Here is a 17,764-nt window from a genome sequence, read left to right on the forward strand (position 1 = left end):
CAGCAGGCCCGGCTGCCCCTCCGGCTTCTTCCTCCGTCCACCGTCCGCGAGGCGCGGCCACATCCCCTGGACTGGGGCCTTTCCCGAATTCGGCGTGGCTGACCCAGCGCAGGAAGGGGAAAGGCCGCGGGCCCAGCGGGGAGCCGGAAGCTCTGCCGCCCCACAGTCCCGCCCGATCGGCCGCGGCGTCGGGCCTGGTGCCCGCTCACCTTGAGCTGCCCCACCAGCCGCAGGAACTGCAGTAGGGACCGAGCCCCGTGGCCCAAGAAGGTAGCAGAGGAGACCGAAGCCATGCGGCCACGGACCCTGGCTGGGCGGAGCAGGCCGCGGCGAAACTCCTCCCCGCCCTCCTCCTCCTCCCCTTGTCTTTCTTCTACCTCCTCTTACTCTTCTTCCTCTTTCTCCTCCCCCTCTTATTCTGACTTCTGCCCCCTTCCTCTTTCCCTTCAACTCCCTCCTCCTCATCCTCTTCTTCCTCCCCCACTTCCGCTTTCTCCTCTCCCTCTTCCTCCTGCCCCTCATCCTTTCTCCCCCTCCTCTTCCTCCTCCTCCTGTTCTTACTCCTCATCTCCCTCCTCCATTTTCTCAGGGTTTTCTCAGACCCTTCTGTCCAGCCTGCCCCTTCCTGGCCTTGGTGTCCGCTGCTTGGGCATTGGTCCATCAGTGGCAGACACCTTGCTTGGCACATACTGGACACTTAGTTTTATTTTTCTTTCTGAAAAATAAAGCTTTCCTTTCTAAATTTATGAACCTGGTTATTCTTCAGTTAACAATGTAAAACCATGAAACTGGATGAGGTAACCTGGCAAGAGGGTGTGAATGAAGGAGAAAAGACACCCAAGGCCTGAACCCCAACATTTAGACTTTGGAAGATCCAGCGAGCAGCCAGTGAGGTAGGAAGAGGATCAGTAGGTAGGATAGTTGTGTCTTGGAAGCCATGTTCAAAAATATTTCAAGAAGGCAGGCATACAGTCAACCAAGTCAATGTTATGTCAGATCAGGACCAAGATTTGACTTCCAGACTTAGTAAATTCTGTATTATTGGTTACCCGGACAAAAGCAGTTTTCAGTGTAGTGGGACAAACAGAACCTAGTGAGATAATTCTGAAGAGAATGGGAGCAAGTATTACAACACACTGGAGATGGGCTTGAGGTGCTGTTAACTATTGGAGAGATTCTTTAAAAACAGGAGATATTATGTATGTTTATTTACTGATGAAGGGGATCTAGTAGAAAGGGAAACATTGATTATATAAAAGACAAAGGAGAGAAATGTTTGAATGTCAGCCTTGAGTAAGGAAAAGTAGTTCCCATCTGGTGTACAAGATAAAAGACGGACTTTAGATAGGACTATGGAGAATTCAATTATTGGAGGAGGACAGAGTATACGGTGACTAATCAGTCACAGATATGGTCATGGGAGGTTGTAGAAGTTATCTTCTGATTGCTTCTATTTTCTCACCAATTTAGGAAGTAAAGTATAGGCTGGGATGTTATAATAACAAACAACCTCCTTATTTCCTGTATCTCAGCAGTTTAACACATCAAAGGTTTATTTCTCTCTCATGCTAAGTGTCCATTGTAGATCAGCTAGAGGATGCTGCTTGCTCTAACCTCACTCAGGGAGCTAGGAGGCTTTCTTTGCTCTCTTTTGCCAAGATTGTAAAAAAAGTGGCACTCTGGCTCTTAAAGCCTGTCTCTGGAAGTGATATATGACCTTTCGTCTACATTATCATTGGCAAAATAAGTAACATTGCCACATCTAACTTCAAAGGGGGCCTGTGGACTGTAATCTTGCTAGGCCTCTGGGAAGAAAGGAGGCTAGAATATTTGTGAATAGAGGAGGAGGCATTTGAGGTTTAAGGAGTGATATAGTTTGGCTCTGTGACCCCACCCAAATATCATGTCAAATTGTGATCCTCAAAGTTGGAGGAGGGGCCTGGTGGTGTGTCCAGAATTGGTGGGTTCTTGGTCTTGCTGACTTCAAGAATGAAGCCACAGACCCTCACGGTGAGTGTTACAGCTCGTAAAGGCGGCACATCTGGAGCTGTTTGTTCCTTCTGTCCGGAGTTGTTCGTCTCTCCTGGTGGGTTCGTGGTCTTGCTGGCTTCAGGAGTGAAGCTGCAGACCTTTGCAGTGAGTGTTACAGCTCATAAAGGCAGACCCAAAGAGTCAGCAGCATCAAGATTTATTGCAAAGAGCAAAAGAACACAGCTTCCACAATGTGGAAGGGGACCCAAGCGGCTTGTGGCTGCTAGGTCAGGCAGCCTGCTTTTATTCCCTTATCTAGCCCCACCCACATCCTGCTGATTGGTCTATTTTACAGAGAGCTGATTGGTCCGTTTTGACAGGGTGCTGACTGGTGCGTTTACAATCCTTTAGTTAGACGCAAAAGTTCTCCAAGTCCCTACCAGATTAGCTAGACACAGAGAGCTGATTGGTGTGTTTACAAACCTTTAGCTTGACACAGAGTGCTGATTGGTGAATTTACAATCCTTTAGCTAGAGACAGAGTGCTGATTGGTGCGTTTACAATCCTTTAGCTAGAAGCGAAAGTTCTCCAAGTCCTCACCCGACCCAGAAGCCCAGCCAGCTTTACCTCTTAATGGCACTTGCCACGGGACTTTGCATCACCTAGGCTGGGCACTCTGGTAGCCCAGAGGGAGCTTGTCCCCTGATCAAGCCCAGCAGGCACCGGCCGGCCGCAAAGAGTGCAGGGCCCACCGAGCCCATGCCCACCCAGAACCCACGCTGGGCCGTGAGTGCACATGCAGCCCCAGCTCCCACCCGCGCCTCTCCCTCCACACCTCCCTGCGAGCAGAGGGAGCCAGCAGCTCCGGCCTCAGCCAGCCCCAGAGAGGGGCCCCCACAGCACAGTGGTGGGCTGAAGGACTCCTTGAGTGTAGCCAGAGCAGACACCGAGGCCGAGGAGGCACTGAGAGCGAGCGAGGGCTGCTAGCATGTTGTCACCTCTCAATCCCCCCTCTAAACAGGACACCCCAACTATTGTTGGGAATTTGGCAGATGACTGCCCTAGCTACTTCCTGCTGGACAGGGGCAATGAAAGGTCCCTGCAGTTGTAGCGTCCTCCAGTTGGGAGCTCTCTAGGCCAGTGAAAGTACCAGCAGGTCGGTCCAGGGGTCCTCGGTAGAAGTTGTTAGTTGAACTCATTTGGGGTTCCATTTATAAGACCATCTGTAGCTTGATGGCCTCGATTCTAGAGGAAACAAATTTAACAAGGAGGTTAAAAATACAGAGTTCAAAGGCAAGTAACAGCAAGATGGCTGCCATGGGACCTAGAAAGGGGAGAAGCCATGTTGCCCAACTCCAGAGGTGGGTATAAGAATTTGAAAGGTGCTGCCTGATTTCAGAAGCCTTTTCCTGTAAATGCCGGGTGGCATCTCATACTATCCCTCACTGGTTAGTGTAAAAACAACACTCTTCCGCTAAGAAGGTGCAGAGTCCTCCTTTCTCAGCAGTGAGGAGGTCTAGGCCTTGGTGGTTTTGGAGAGTCACTGCTGCCAAAGAGTCTATTTGGGATTGTAGAGTAAGGATAGATTTTGTTATCTCTTGCAAACTGTCTGAGAAAGAAAGTGTGTGGTAGGATAACACATGTTACACTGTTAACTTTTAGCAAACTTTACTTTTGTTGAAAACCTTGTAAGTTTGGAATTTTAATTATTCTTTGCTATTAATAAGAGCTCGTTCAGTTCATATTAACTTAAAATTGGTATATATGGCTCTTTCCTGATTCTGTAAGTACTTTAAAGTTTGGCTGAGTGCAAACAGCTCCCACGGTTGAGCAAACCAATTATTAGGCAATTTTCCTAATTCTGCTTCTACAAGAGTGTCCTTATCACTTACTAAATACCCATTGTGTCTTTTTCCTTAACCCCCTGGGAGGAACCATCTATAGTCCTGTCCTGAAGGGAGTTCCTCCTTTGTCTGGTCCGACATTCAGATTTAGATCCCATTAGGAAACCTGCTGGGTTAAGGATTTTTGATAGGAAGGCTACCGGTTGTCAGTGGCCTCAGTGCTTTCAGGCTACACCCTTGTTTACACTGACAACAAGGTGGTATTGGAGTGTTTTAAGGTTGCAGAGAAGGCCTTCAATTATCAATTATAGGTTTTAACTTTACCTTGGCTTTTAAAGGAATAGGGTACATTTTTTCTTTACTACTTCCATCTCTCTTTCTCTTTGACTTCTTCATTTCTCTCTTTCTGACTCCCTCTTTGTCTCTCTTTCTTTCTGACTCCCTCTTTTTGTCTCTCTGTTTCTTCCTCTCCTTCTCTTTCTCTGACTTTCCATCTCTTTCCTTTCTGCTGCCTCTGCCAGTTGCTCATGCTGCTGTTCTCCCCTCTCTTTCCCATTTTGCTGGCTTTGGCAGTGTAAGACTGCCACCTCCCTGGGTTTTTGCACTGCATGCAATAACTCCATAATTTCCTTGTAGTAGTTAATGGGGGTTCCCCCAGAGGTTAGGAACTCCCTTTTTTTCCATATTGCAGCATGGGCATGTAGGATTAGATAAGCATACTTGCTATTTGTATACACATTTATTCTTTTTACCTTTTTCCCAGTTCTAGGCTCAGGTAAGTGCCACTAGTTCTGCTAACCAGGCACTGGTCCCTGGGGGAAAAGGCTTACTTTCAAGTACAGTTACATCACTAACTATGGCATAACCTGCCCTTCGTATCCCGTTCTCCACAAATGAACTTCCATCGGTATATAAGTTAGGGTCAGGATTAGCCAAGGGGACTTCTAAGAGATCATCTTGGGTTGCATAAGTCTGGACTATAATTTGGTGACAGTCATGCTCGGTTGGTTCCCCATCCTCTGGGAGAAAAGTGGCAGGGTTGAGGGCCACGCATGTACGTATTTGAAGCACCAGTCTCTCAAGGAGTAGCACCTGGTATCTAAGTAGGTGGTTGTCTGTAACCATAAACTTCCTTTGGTAACTAGCATGCCATTTACATCATGAGTAGTCCAGACAGAGAGACGCTTTCCTTGTATTGTTTTGATAGCCTCTGACACTAAGACGGCCACCGCCACAACTACCCATAAACAGTGAGGCCAGCCTTTTGCTACTACCTCAATTTCCTTACTTAGGTATGCCACTGGTTGTGGGGTTGTCCCACGAGTCTGAGTAAGGACTCCAAGAGCTATCCTTGCTCTCTCTGTGACTTATAAAGAGAAGTTTTGTCCTGTGGGAAGCTTAAAGCTGGAGCTTGTACTAGGGCCTGCTTTAAGATTTTGAAGACTGTTTCTGCCTCTGGTTCCCACTCTACTAGATGAGTATTTGCCCTCTGGGTTTCCTTGATTAGAGTATAGAGGGACCTGGCTATCTCACTGTATCTAGGGATCCACAGTTGGCAAAAGCTAGTGATTCCAAGGAACTCCCACAACTGTTTTAATGTCTTAGGGTGAGGACAAGCCAGTACAGGCTGTATTCGTTCCTTGCTGAGGGCCCTGGTTCCTCTGGCTAAGATTAGTTCTAGATATTTAATCTGCTGTAAGCAAAGTTGGGCCTTTGACCTAGATGCCTTGTACCCTTGATTAGCTAGAAAGTTTAAGAGATCTAGAGTAGCCTGCTGGCATGAGGCTTCCAAACCAGCAGCCAAAAGTAAATCATCCACATACTGAAGGACCAGAGTGCCTGGACTTGACAAGTGGCCTAGATCTTGGGTCAGTGCCTGACCAAACAGGTGAGAGCTATCCCTAAACCCCTGGGGCAAGACCATCCACATAAGTTGGGATGTGTGATCTGTGGGATCCTCAAAGGCAAAGAGAAACTGGGAGTCAGAGTGCAGGGGAATACAGAAGAAGGCATACTTGAGGTCCAGAACAGTGAACCATTCTACTTCCTCTGGTATTTGAGAGAGCAGGGTATAGGGGATGGGTACAACTGGATATAGAGGAATTACTGTCTCATTGATGAGTCTAAGATCTTGCACTAGACTCCACTGACCGTTTGGTTTTTGTACTTCTAGAATTAGGGTGTTGCAAGGACTGCTGCATTTTCTTACTAAACCTTGAGCTTTTAAATGTTTAACAATATCCTGTAAACCTTTATGAGCTTCAGGTCTTAAGGGATATTGCCTTTGATAAGGAAATTTGGTGGAGTCTTTTAGCCTGATTTGGACAGGGTGGGCATTTTTGCCCTTCCAAATTGTCCTTCCAATGCCCAGACTTCAGGGTTGATTCCCTCTGCAAGTAGGGGACAATGAATGGGTAACTTGTTCCTCATATTCATGTAGATAATAGCTCCAGCTTTGGCTACTACGTCTCTCCCTAATAAGGGTATGGGACTTTCAGGCATAACAAGAAAGGCATGTGAAAAGAGCGAAGTCTCCCAATTACAACTGAGGAGGTGGGAGAAATACCAGGTTATAGGCTGTCCCAGGATTCCTCGGATGGTAACAAACCTCGAGGACAGTCGTTCGGGACAAGAGGTTAACACTGAGAAGGCCGTGCCAGTGTCCAGGAGGAAGTCAATTTCCTGGCCCTCAATGGTTAAGCATACCCGGGGCTCAGTGAGGGTGATGACATGAGCTGGCGCTTGCCCCGGGCACCCTCAGTCCTGTTTTTGGATCATCTGTTTGGGGGCTTCTGAACCAGAGAACCTTTGTCCTCTGGAGCAGTGGCACCTTCCAGCGATTGCCTTGGCATAGTGGACATGGATGAGGCGGCGGCTTGTTTCTCATTGGACAATCTTTTTTAAAGTGTCTTAGTAAACCACACTGATAACAAGCCCTACCAGGTGATTGGGCTGCTCCATATTCTGTTCTCTTTGAACCACCAAGGTTTTTTTGTCTGAGGGCCATGACTAAGGCTGTGGCCTTTCTCTGATCTCACTTTTTGTTTTGGACCTGTTCCTCTTGGTCCCTATTATAGAACACCAAGATTGTCAGGTTTAATAATGCCTCCAGATTTTGTTCAGGGCCCAGGGCTTGCTTTTGGAGCTTTCTCCTGATATCTTTGGCTGATTGGGTAATAAACTTACCTTTTAGAATCAGTAGACCCTTGAGTGATTCAGGTGACAGGGAGTATATTTTCTTAAAGCCTCCCATAGCTACTCAAGGAGGGCAGAAGGATTTTCTTCCTTTCCCTGAGTTATGGTGAACATCATTGAATAATTCATGGACTTTTTCCTAATTCTCCTTAGTCCTTTTAGAACACCAGTCAACATATGTTTATGACTCCAGTCCCCATTATCGGAGTCAAGGCCCCAGTGGGGATCCATACTGGGGATGGCTTGCTGACTAGTGGGGAATTTGTCCCTTTCTTCAGCTGTCATTCTATCATTTACTTGACTAAGACACCAAGTATCTCCAAACTCTCGGGCTGCAGCTAAAGCTGCATTCTTTCCATTAAAGACCAGGGTTTGATCTAACAGTAGCATGACCTCTCTCCAAGCGAGGCTGAAGGTTTGCCCTAGACCCTGTAGGACATCTATGTATGAATCACGATCATCTGAAAACTTCCCCAGGTCTGCCTTGCTCTGCTTTAAATCAGAGAGGGAGAAGGGGACACGTACCTGGGTTGGGCCAAATTGCCCTCCCCCTACAGCTTGAAGGGCACATAACGGATAGCCTGGGCAGAGGTTTTGTAGTCCTTTGGAGATTTCTTTGCTTATTTCCTTTGGGGCAGGGAAAATTAGAGGAGGATTATCATTAATAGGAAGGGGAGCTATAGGGAGGCTAGGATATGGGGGTAAGCTGAGAGGTCCTTCTATGGGATGTAAATTGCAAGCTTTGCATAGTTGTATATTCTCCTTCAATGAAAAGAAAGCTTGGACATAAGGTATTTCACTCCATTTACCTTCCCTCTTACAGAAAAGGTCAAGCTGCAGGATAGCATTGTAATTTGTACTTCCCTCAGGTGGCCATTTTTCCCCATCAGAGAGAATATTGGGGCCAGGCCATAGGCAGAAAAAAATGAGCTGCCTCTTTTTTAGGGTTTGCAGGTCAAATTGGTACTAATGGCTTAGGATGTGTTTCAAGGGTGAGCCCGTTGATGCTAGAGTGTTTCCCATCTGAAAGACAAAACTGCCCGCGGTTTTGGTTTGTTTTCTTTCTCCCCCTGCCCAAGAACCCACAATGGTCCCTGGAACCTGCTGATCGGAATAGTTGCGCTCACCAAAGCAGCAGCAACCCCTGCCCAAGAACCTGCAACTGTCCCTGGACCCTGCTGATCGGAATAGTTGCGCTCACCGACGCAGCAGCAGCAACACTAGTTTTCCTGCCAGACCACAAGGAGGACCAAGGAAAGTCGGATTTAGTGGCCCTTACTGACACAGTCTCGAAAACCTGCACCCTTGCCTGTCCTCCTAGACCACAAGGAGGACCAAGAAAAATCAGATTTACTGGCCCTTACAGACACATTCTCAAAAACCTGTTAGAGTCCTAAGCATTCTCCTGTTAGTACTGGAACCTTACCCGTGTCCTATAAAGATGTTAGGCCCCAAAAACGAAGTGGAGGGCCATACCCTGAGGGAGGGAAGGGATCTCCAGAGTTGGAAGAGTGACACCTTTTGTCCACACTTACAGGAATAGGAAGGATAAAATTTCTGAGGCTTCCCATATTCTAGCTTCAGGAATAGCTTCTGTTAGGCCTGATTGTCTGAGGAGGGATCCTAAAACTCCACATAGTCCCCACTATGATGGGGCTTTGGGCAAAATTATGTCTTTCTGATTGGTGAGCCCGGGTGCCTAAAGAAGGTAGGAGAGTCCTGGAGTTTACATTAAAAATCATTCTTATAGGAGAAACTAGAAAAGCACCAGAGACAGAGTGGTTTCTAGAAGCAGGACTAGCCTCAGAGAAGAGAGGTGAGAGGCAGTTTATCTGGCAGGCATTAGGACCCAGGAGGCAAAGGTCAGGGTAGATAGAATAGAATAGAGCCTCACTTGGCCAACATGCCTTTGAGAGTTCCACTCATGGCCAGAGGATCAATCAACTTGCTGTCGGGACCCCGGAGCTGAATGGCTTTCCTCTCTGTTGACCCTCGGCTCAGCCCAGAAATACAGGAGAAGCAAAAGCCGGTTCCAGGCAAACCAATGATCCCAACTCCGAAGAGTCCGGGGTTGTCAGAGAGCCCTTTCCCAGAAAGCCTGACACCTGTGTCTTTAGTCCAGTGGCCGCACTAGTCGCTTTTAACTGGCCAACACGTGCCCGGTATTTAGCCCCTGAATTCTAAGGAAAAATAGGACAGAATAGCAAGCACAAGGGGTCAAATGGTACTCACCGTTTGGCAATAGGCGATAGTCTCACTGCTTGGCGATAGGCAATAGTCCATTCGTGGTCACCAAAATGTGTACAGAATTGGTGGGTTCTTGGTCTTGCTGACTTCAAGAATGAAGCCGCAGACCCTCGCGGTGAGTGTTACATTCTTAAAGATGGTGTGACCAGAGTTTGTTTCTTCAGATGTTCAGAAGTGTCCGGAGTTTCTTCCTTCTGGTGGGTTCGTGGTCTTGCTGGCTTCAGGAGTGAAGCTGCATATCTTCACGGTGAGTGTTACAGCTCTTAAAGGCGGAACATCTGGAGTCATTCGTCCCTCCTGTCTGGAGTTGTTCATCCCTCCTGGTGGGTTCGTGGTCTCGCTGGCTTCAGGAGTGAAGCTACAGACCTTTGCAGTGAGTGTTACAGCTCATAAAGGTGGCACAGACCCAAAGAGTGAGCAGCATCAAGATTTATTGTGAACAGCAAAGAAGAAACCTTCCACAACTTGGAAGGGGACCCAACTGGATTGCTGCTGCTGGCCCCGGCAGCCTGCTTTTATTCACTTATCTGACCCCACCCACATCCTGCTGATTGGTCCATTTTACAGAGAGCTGACTGGTCCGTTTTGACAGGCTCCTGATTGGTGCATTTACAGTCCTTTAGCTAGACACAGAGTGCTGATTGGTGCATTTACAACCCTTTAGCTAGACACAAAAGTTCTCCAAGTCCCCACCCAACCCAGAAGCCCAGCTGGCTTTACCTCTCAAGGGCACTTGCCACAGGACTTTGCAGCACCTAGCCCAGGCATTAGGGTAGCCCAGAGGGAGCTTGTTCCCTGATCAAGCCCAACAGGCACCAGCTGGCCGCAAAGAGTGCAGGGCCTGCCAAGCCCACGCCCACCCGGAACCCACGCCAGCCCATGAGCGCTCTGCAGCCCCAGCTCCCACCTGCGCCTCTCCCTCCACACCTTCCTGCCAGCAGAGGGAGCTGGCTCCAGCCTCGGCCAGCCCAAGAGAGGGGCCCCCACAGCGCAGTGGTGGGCTGAAGGGCTCCTCAAGCGTGGCTAGAGTGGACGCGGAGGCTGAGGAGGCTCCCAGAGCAAGCAAGGGCTGTTAACATGTTGTCACCTCTCAGTGGGAGGTGATTGGATCATGGTGGCAGACCTCCCCCTTGCTGCTCTTGTGAAAGTGAGTGAATTCTCATGAGATCTGGTTAATGGAGTGTAGCACTTTCCCCCTTTGCTCTCTTTCTCTTCTCCTCCACCAGGTGAAGACGATGCCTGCTTCCCCTTCACCTTCTACCATGATTGTAGGTTTCTGCATCCATGCTTCCTGTACAACCAATGAAATCTCTTTTGTTTATAAATTACCTAGTCTCAGGTAGTTCTTTATGACAATGCAAGAATGGACTAATATAAGGAGAAAAAAGGCATGGAATAGTTTTTTTGAAGACTGGTTCAGCAACAAGATTAAATATGACTAGGAACCAAATAAATGCCAAGGATATTGGCGCTTGTATTAAACATGGTTAGGATAATGACCTGGAAGCCATTTTTATGATAATAAGTGGTGCTAAATAAAGGAAATATCAAGCCAGGTGTGGTTTGTGCTTTTATCCCAGCTACGCGGGAGGTTTAGATGGGAGGATCACTTGATGCCAGGAGTTTGAAACTACAGTGAGTTATGATCACTCCAGTTTGGGAAACAGAACCTGTCTCTAAAAAATTAAAAATTAAAAAAAGGAAAGATAAAAGATAAAAAAGAAGGATCAAGAATCAGAAGCAAAGTCAGACAGTCCACTGGAGGAACACAAAAGCAATGACCAAAAAGATCCAGGAGGATAAGGAAGATGAGGATGTTGGATTTGCAGAAGGATGTAATAAGGGGCTTTCTAGAGATTGCTGCCGTGAAGCAATGGGGCTGCAAGCTAACTGGTGAATGTGCAGTGTAACCCTTATGGTTTCTTCTAAGCAGCCTTGTCTTCTTTTGCCAACAATGCGTTGATTTCCTTTGAGCTCCTCCTGATTCACGTGGGCTTGATTTAGTCTCCATGGGTATTTCTGTCTGTATTTGCAACTTTCTTTGTGAAATACATGTCAGTTATCTTAACTTTGTGTAGTGAGCTGTAAAGAATTTCTCCAGTTTCCTAACTGATCAGAAGTTGGAAGACGTCAAGTTGCTGAAAAATTATGAATTGAGTGTAAATAGTTTTTGAGGGACACTATTTAAAGATGATATGGATTTTTGGAAGGGACATTACTATCTAGAAATAAATTGTTATTGTGAAAACTCAAAATATAGTGCCAACTTCTTGCTTTTGTGAACTGCCTATGTAGGGCTTGTAACATGATTTATTCCTACTATATCATTAAAGACACCAAGATGTTTGACTCTAGTAGGTAGACTAGTAGCCTCTTAAGGATATCTGTGCTAATTTTTCCAGAACTTGTAAATATTTCTATATTACATGGCAAAGGAGAATGGTAGCAAATGGAATTAACTTTGCTAATCAGCTGAACTTAAAATAGGGAGATTATCCTGGATTATCCCAATGAGTGAGATGTAATCTCAAGGGTTCTTAAAGGTGGAAAAGGGAAGAAGAAGAGTGAATGCCAAAGGGATGTAATGGGAGAAAGACTCAACTGACCATTGCTGGCTTTGAAGATGGAAGGGGCCATAAGCCAAGGAATGCAGGCAGACTCTAAAGCTGAAAAAGACAGGAAAATTAGATTCTCTCTTAGAGCTTCCAGGAGGGAATGCAGTGTGGCCTGCCCCTCAATTTTAGCTTAATGAGGCACATTTTGACCTCCAGAGCTGTAAGATAATAAGTTTGTGCTAAGTTTATGGTAATTTGTTACAATAGTAATAGGAAACTAATACAGTGGATAATCATATTGAATGTCCTGAATCCCTTTTTACCAAATACCCTTCTTTTCCTTTCTGCTGAGAAAGGGAAATTGGCAAGCCTGTTTCTATTTCACAAAACTAAAGACATATTTCAATGATGTGTTGGACAAGCATCTTCCTCTAGCATTAGGTTAGAGGAAATAGGAATCAATTTATTTCCACAGAACGTGGTTCCATTTTAAAGCAGTGAGGAAGGAAGGAGATTTGGCACAAGGTACTTGAGTCAATTGGAAGGAAAGATGTTTGAAATTAGAAGACTCTCATTAGAGGGATTCTTTACTTGGACCCAATATACACTTTAGGGGAACCTGTGGATACCCTGAAATTGTCTACAAACTGTGTTGCTTATGAGAATTTTTTTTGTTTAGAAGATTCTTAAAGTGATCTGTGGCCAGAACAGGGGCAAAATCTGCCACTGTTGGGAAAGCTGCTATGTATCTGTGATGTAGCACACGAGACTCTGGACTCAGAGTGATAATAATCAAAGGTACAGCTGATTGAGCCTCTGTTAGTGTGAAGCATTGTTACATCTCTCATCTTGTTTTATTCTCTCAATATCACTCCAAGGTGTTAATGATTCCACGTTTCAGATGAGGAAACTGAGGTGCACCAAAGCTAAAGAATTGGTCTCGGTTTTCAGAGCCAGGGAATGGTGCAAGAACTGAAGCTCTAGCCTGTCTCCTTCCAAAGCTTTCTTTTTGTGGCACTTGGTACTCCCCGGTGGCTATTAGTACCCACTTCTTAATGTTGTGGAAATTCAATGAAATTACATGTCTGAAATGGATTTTGTAAACTTATTTATGTGAAGAATTGGGCAAGAAAATAGGTAGCGGTAGATGGATCTGAGAAATTTTGTCAGAAAACATTCATAGGTACATTCTGGGAGATGATTAAAGAGTAGAGATCAAGTCTCACCAAAAATCCAAGTTCTGTTTTTTTCCTTTAAGCAAGGAAGAAGTGCTGCATCGGCCTGCTGCATCTTCCTTGATAAAAACGGTTGAATATGGTTTACATCAGTTATTCTCGACCGAGGTTCCTTTTATCCAAAAGGGACATTTGGCAATATTGGAATACACTTTTGGTTGTTGCAGAAATGGTGCAGAGTTGGGGAGGAGCAAATAAGAGGCAGAGGCCAGGGCTGCTGTTAAAATTCTTGCAGAGCACGTGACAACCTTCTGCAACAAAGAATTATCCAGCACAAAACACCAATAATGCTAAGATTAAGAGACTGCACTCTATATGTTTAAAAATAAAATACTTAAAATTACATTCCTTACATCATCAATGAATTATAATCAGGAGAAAATTGATGCTATGTTTATATTAAAATGAATGAGTTATAAGGTAAACAAATAAGTTTCACATAGTATCTCCTCTTTTAATTAGTGTAGAAAAGCTCTCGAGCTTACCCCTGACAGAGACTGGAAAGATGAGAGGAATTAGAGGATGGCTTTGATCATTTATGTAACTAGGTTATAGTAGAGAAATTCAGCTCAAAGAAGATAAATGTAGGATATTAAGTCTGGGAGCAAAGGAACATTACAAAAGGAATGTTTATTCAAGGGAAAGAGATTGGGCTTTGTTCTATTTTGCCACTTTCTTGCCTGTGGCAAAGTATTGCAGCACAGCAAAAAAAAAAAAAAAAAAAAAAAAGATTGCCAGGCATAGCAGCAGGTGTCTATAGTCCCAGCGACTTGGGAGGGAGCCAACGGAGGTCTTTCTGTTCAAAGGAGCAGCAGCAGAGTGAACCAAGTCTCTGGTGGCTGAGAGTGATGGTGGAGACTTTGCTCTACAAAAGACAGGTCTTCCTTCCAGTTAACTTGAAGCTAAGCAAGGACAGTTTGGCCTTCAGGCTGGAAACCAATCACCATTAACAGATGTGTTAGAGCCACTTCTGGACACATCAGACCTCCAGAGTGGAGAGGTTCTGCATATATAAAGGCGACGTTACTGTTTTATCTTGTTTTAGTTCTCTGAGTCCATAATCTGTTACAGCAGTGTTTTAGTGAGCCTTCAGAACTTCTCCACGGATGACCATCTTCAAAGACTATAGATTTTCATAATCGTACAACAGGCTTTAGCTACCCTACGACCCCATTTTTATTATATGGGATAGACTGGAACTTTTATCTTTTCAGAGTGACCAAAGCTACAGTTTGACTCTGCTTATCTACATGCATCATAAGGAATAAGGCAGGGTTTCAGGTGAATTTCACAGAGGACTTTGAGGTCTGCCACTGCCTCTGGCAGCTGCTATGTGATGAATCGTCAGGTGTCTTAGACCTGGTGGCATAACACTTCTCCAAACAGAGAAAAAGAAATGAAACAATGACATACACTCAGTAGTAGCATTTTCCTGTTATATAAAGGAATATGGTTACTCCTCAAAAACAGCAGAAAAGTTAAGTAATATGCCGAATGAGTTACATGAAACGAGAACTAGGAAAAATTTCTGAAAATATTCAGTTTCCAATCATTTGGAATATTTCTTCTAACCAAAGGAAATGCTGTTGTTGTTGTTGTCCTAGTGCATTTCTAAATATTAAAGAGTAGATGTACATTTTGCAGCAAAATCTTAGTTATCTTAGAGGCCAAAATTCCAGTGATATTATGCATCTGGGATGGCACAGAAACCGGAAAATTAAAGGGGGGGAAGAGTTAAAAGTATGTCTAACAGAAAAAAAAATCTAGAGCATCCAGCAGTAAAACTATCAAACCAAAACAGGATTTGAATTTTGCCCAAATGACACTTGGCACTTAGTGGTCCCTTGGTTCGACGTCCAGAAAAGATAAAGCCACTGCAATGTTATAAGAGTCAAAAAACTCAAACCATGTCAGCGTGCAAGCCAAGAAGGGTAGAAGTGTGGTGGAAAAGAGAAGAAAATAAGGAAGGGGAATGGCAAACAACAAAGGCAACAAGTGGGGAATATTGCAAGTAACAGATATTGACACAAGGAAAAAAATTAAATAAAAGGGCAGCTACTAAAATGGCAATGTTTGCTTCACTAAAAGTACAGGACAGTTGGGCACTCTCGTTGAAGGGACAGGAGTTGTAGGAGTGGCCAAGAGTTTCAGGGAGCGAGTACAAGAAGTATTTATATGACAATGATAATATCTTTCTTTACACAACTCCTATTGTGCCAGGCCCTTTGCTGGGATCTCTACCATATCATTTGAATCCATACAACCCTGCAGATTGCATTATCTGCTTTCCACAGGTATGGAAACAGCATAGAAAGGTTAAATAACTTGCCCCATGTTCCACATCTGTGTCAGGACTTAAACTTTGTTAACACCATGGATTATATATTTTCCAGTACCTGCATGGTCTCCTGGATTTTCCAAAATTGAAATGTGGAGATTCTGGCGATCATTAGGGTCTTCTGTGTGGGGATAACACTTCAATTGGAGAGGAGCTATGCTAGAATGTTATACTGTCATGTAAATACTGGGTGAATCTGAGGTGGCTGTCTTGCCAAGGAATCATATTTCAGAGCTTGCAAGGTAATACTGAGCAGAAATGTTATTCTATATAAAGTGCATATCAAGAAATATGTGTGTCTTTGGTTCATCCTAATTGAAAAGACAATTTTCTTAGCTTATATGTTAGGCAAAGTTTCATTTTTGATGACTGCCCTTGTCATTTCAAGGTGGGACTTGACTTTAGAAAGTGGAAATACCAAATGACAAACCATAAAGTTGTAGAATTCTCTCACATTTTGGAACAGCATTTCTGATTTCATAGAGGATTTCTCAAGCAGTTTTATCATGATGGTGATACTAGACAGAAAGATTCTTAAGGGTAGACACTGTGTCTGATCCATCTTTTATCTCCAGAACCTAGAACCCAGTATGGCCTCCTCTAGACATGGTGATAAGAAAATTGTGGTGATGGTGGTGGATTTAGAAAGGAGACACATTTCAGGGACAGAATCACCTTGTCCAAAGGCAAGGATGTATGCACCATCAGGTGTTTGTAGAGCATCACAAATCAGGAGCTCAAAAATATTCATTTAGCTGGGCCCAGTGGCTCACACCTGTAATCCCAGCACTTTGGGAGGCCAAGGTGGGTGGATCACCTGAGGTCAGGAGTTTGATACCAGCCTGGTCAACATGGTAAAACCATGTCTCTACTAAAAATACAAAAAATTAGCTGGACATGGTGGCAGGCGCTTGTAATCCCAGCTGCTTGGGAGGCTGAGGCAGGATAATTGCTTGAACCCGGGAAGCGGAGGTTGCAGTGAGCTGAGATCGCACCATTGGACTCCATCCTGGGCAACAGAGTGACACTCTGTCTCAAAAAAAAAAAAAAAAGTTCATTTAATGAATAAAACCAATATATTTGGGAGATGTTTCCCAAGTTCCATAAAAATATATGCTGCTAGTCCAAGGGTTGTGACTTTTCTTTTCCTTTCTTTTCTTTTCTTTTTAAGATGGAGTTTTGCTCCTGTTGCCCAGGCTGGAGTGCAATGGCGCAATCTTGGCTCACCACAACCTCCACCTCCCAGGTTCAAGCGATTCTCCTGCCTCAGCTTTCCAAGTAGCTGGGATTACAGGCATGCACCATCACACCAGCTAATTTTGTATTTTCAGTAGATATGGGGTTTCTCCATATTGGTCAGGCTGGTCTCAAATTCCCAACCTCAGGTGATCCACCCGCCTCCACCTCCCAAAGTGTTGGGATTACAGGCATGAGCCACCATGCTCAGCCAGGTTGTGACATTTCTATAAAGCAAGCATATTCAGGATTGTGACACACCTGTCCCTCTCTTCTCCCGTGTCCAGGTGAGGCTAGGGTCCAGGTGAGGCTCCCGTGTCCAGGTGAGGCTAGGAGTTGGGGAGAAAGTATGTTACACTGCCAGAGATGATTCTTCCTTGTCTCTAAGGCCAGGGCACATTTATTGCCAGAGCCACAGCTGAACAACATCTGTTCTCTTCTAACTTTCTGTTTCTCCCCATTCTCTCTTCATTTGAGCTTTTAAACTGCCTTTAAAGCAGGAGGCACAATGGCCCTGTATGTGCCTTCAGCTGTTTCTAATTCTCTCCCAGGCCCACTCTCTCCCAATAAATGACACATTGTAGAAGGTGTTTTATAGCCTGACTTGTTAACAGAGCCAGATCATTCTGTTACCAAATCAAACATGGCAATCAAGGTTAAAACACAAAATCACCAAAAGCTGAGTGAGATAAACATAGAACTATTTGTTATCTATAAAAGAAGGAGCTGGACCATCTAATTAAAAAAAAAATGCTTCTAATTCTAAAATTCTAACCTTTAAAACAAGATTCCCTCACAGTTGAAGCACACACGACTTTATACTTGGGCTATTGGATTTTTTTCCCTATTGGTGGGCTTAGTTTCTCTCCATAGATTCTACTATAAAGAAGTGAATGAATAATACAAGGATAATTAAATCTGCTCATTTTCTCTTTCCTAGGGATTTAAGACTGAATCAGATAATGTCTGTAGAGCACTTTAGGACTCCTCATTCAACACCATTGAGTGTAAAAGATAATTGTCAGCAAGTAGCTTCAGAAGCCACCATCAGATAAAACATTATTCCTTATGCTTTCATAATTAACGATAAGCATTCCCCACCACCCACCCTGCTGGCCTTTCTTTTCAGACTGGGGAAAGAGA

The 17,764-nt window shown here is 44.7% G+C and overlaps 1 protein-coding gene across 1 annotated transcript in view; it reads right to left on the reverse strand.

Moving 5' to 3' along the window:
* Positions 1-517, reverse strand: part of HDDC2 (HD domain containing 2) — a 26,671-nt gene extending 26,154 nt beyond the window's left edge. The window contains exons 1-2 of the mRNA XM_011944471.1: positions 485-517; positions 210-432 (exon numbers count right to left, since the gene is read on the reverse strand). Coding sequence (XP_011799861.1) covers positions 210-293 — 84 coding nt within the window. The 5' untranslated portion in view covers positions 294-432; positions 485-517. The remainder of the gene's footprint in view (positions 1-209; positions 433-484) is intronic.
* Positions 518-17,764: the final 17,247 nt, after the last annotated feature.

This window comes from Colobus angolensis, unplaced genomic scaffold (assembly GCF_000951035.1).
Source record: "Colobus angolensis palliatus isolate OR3802 unplaced genomic scaffold, Cang.pa_1.0 Scaffold231, whole genome shotgun sequence".
Classification (NCBI taxonomy): Eukaryota; Metazoa; Chordata; class Mammalia; order Primates; family Cercopithecidae; genus Colobus; species Colobus angolensis.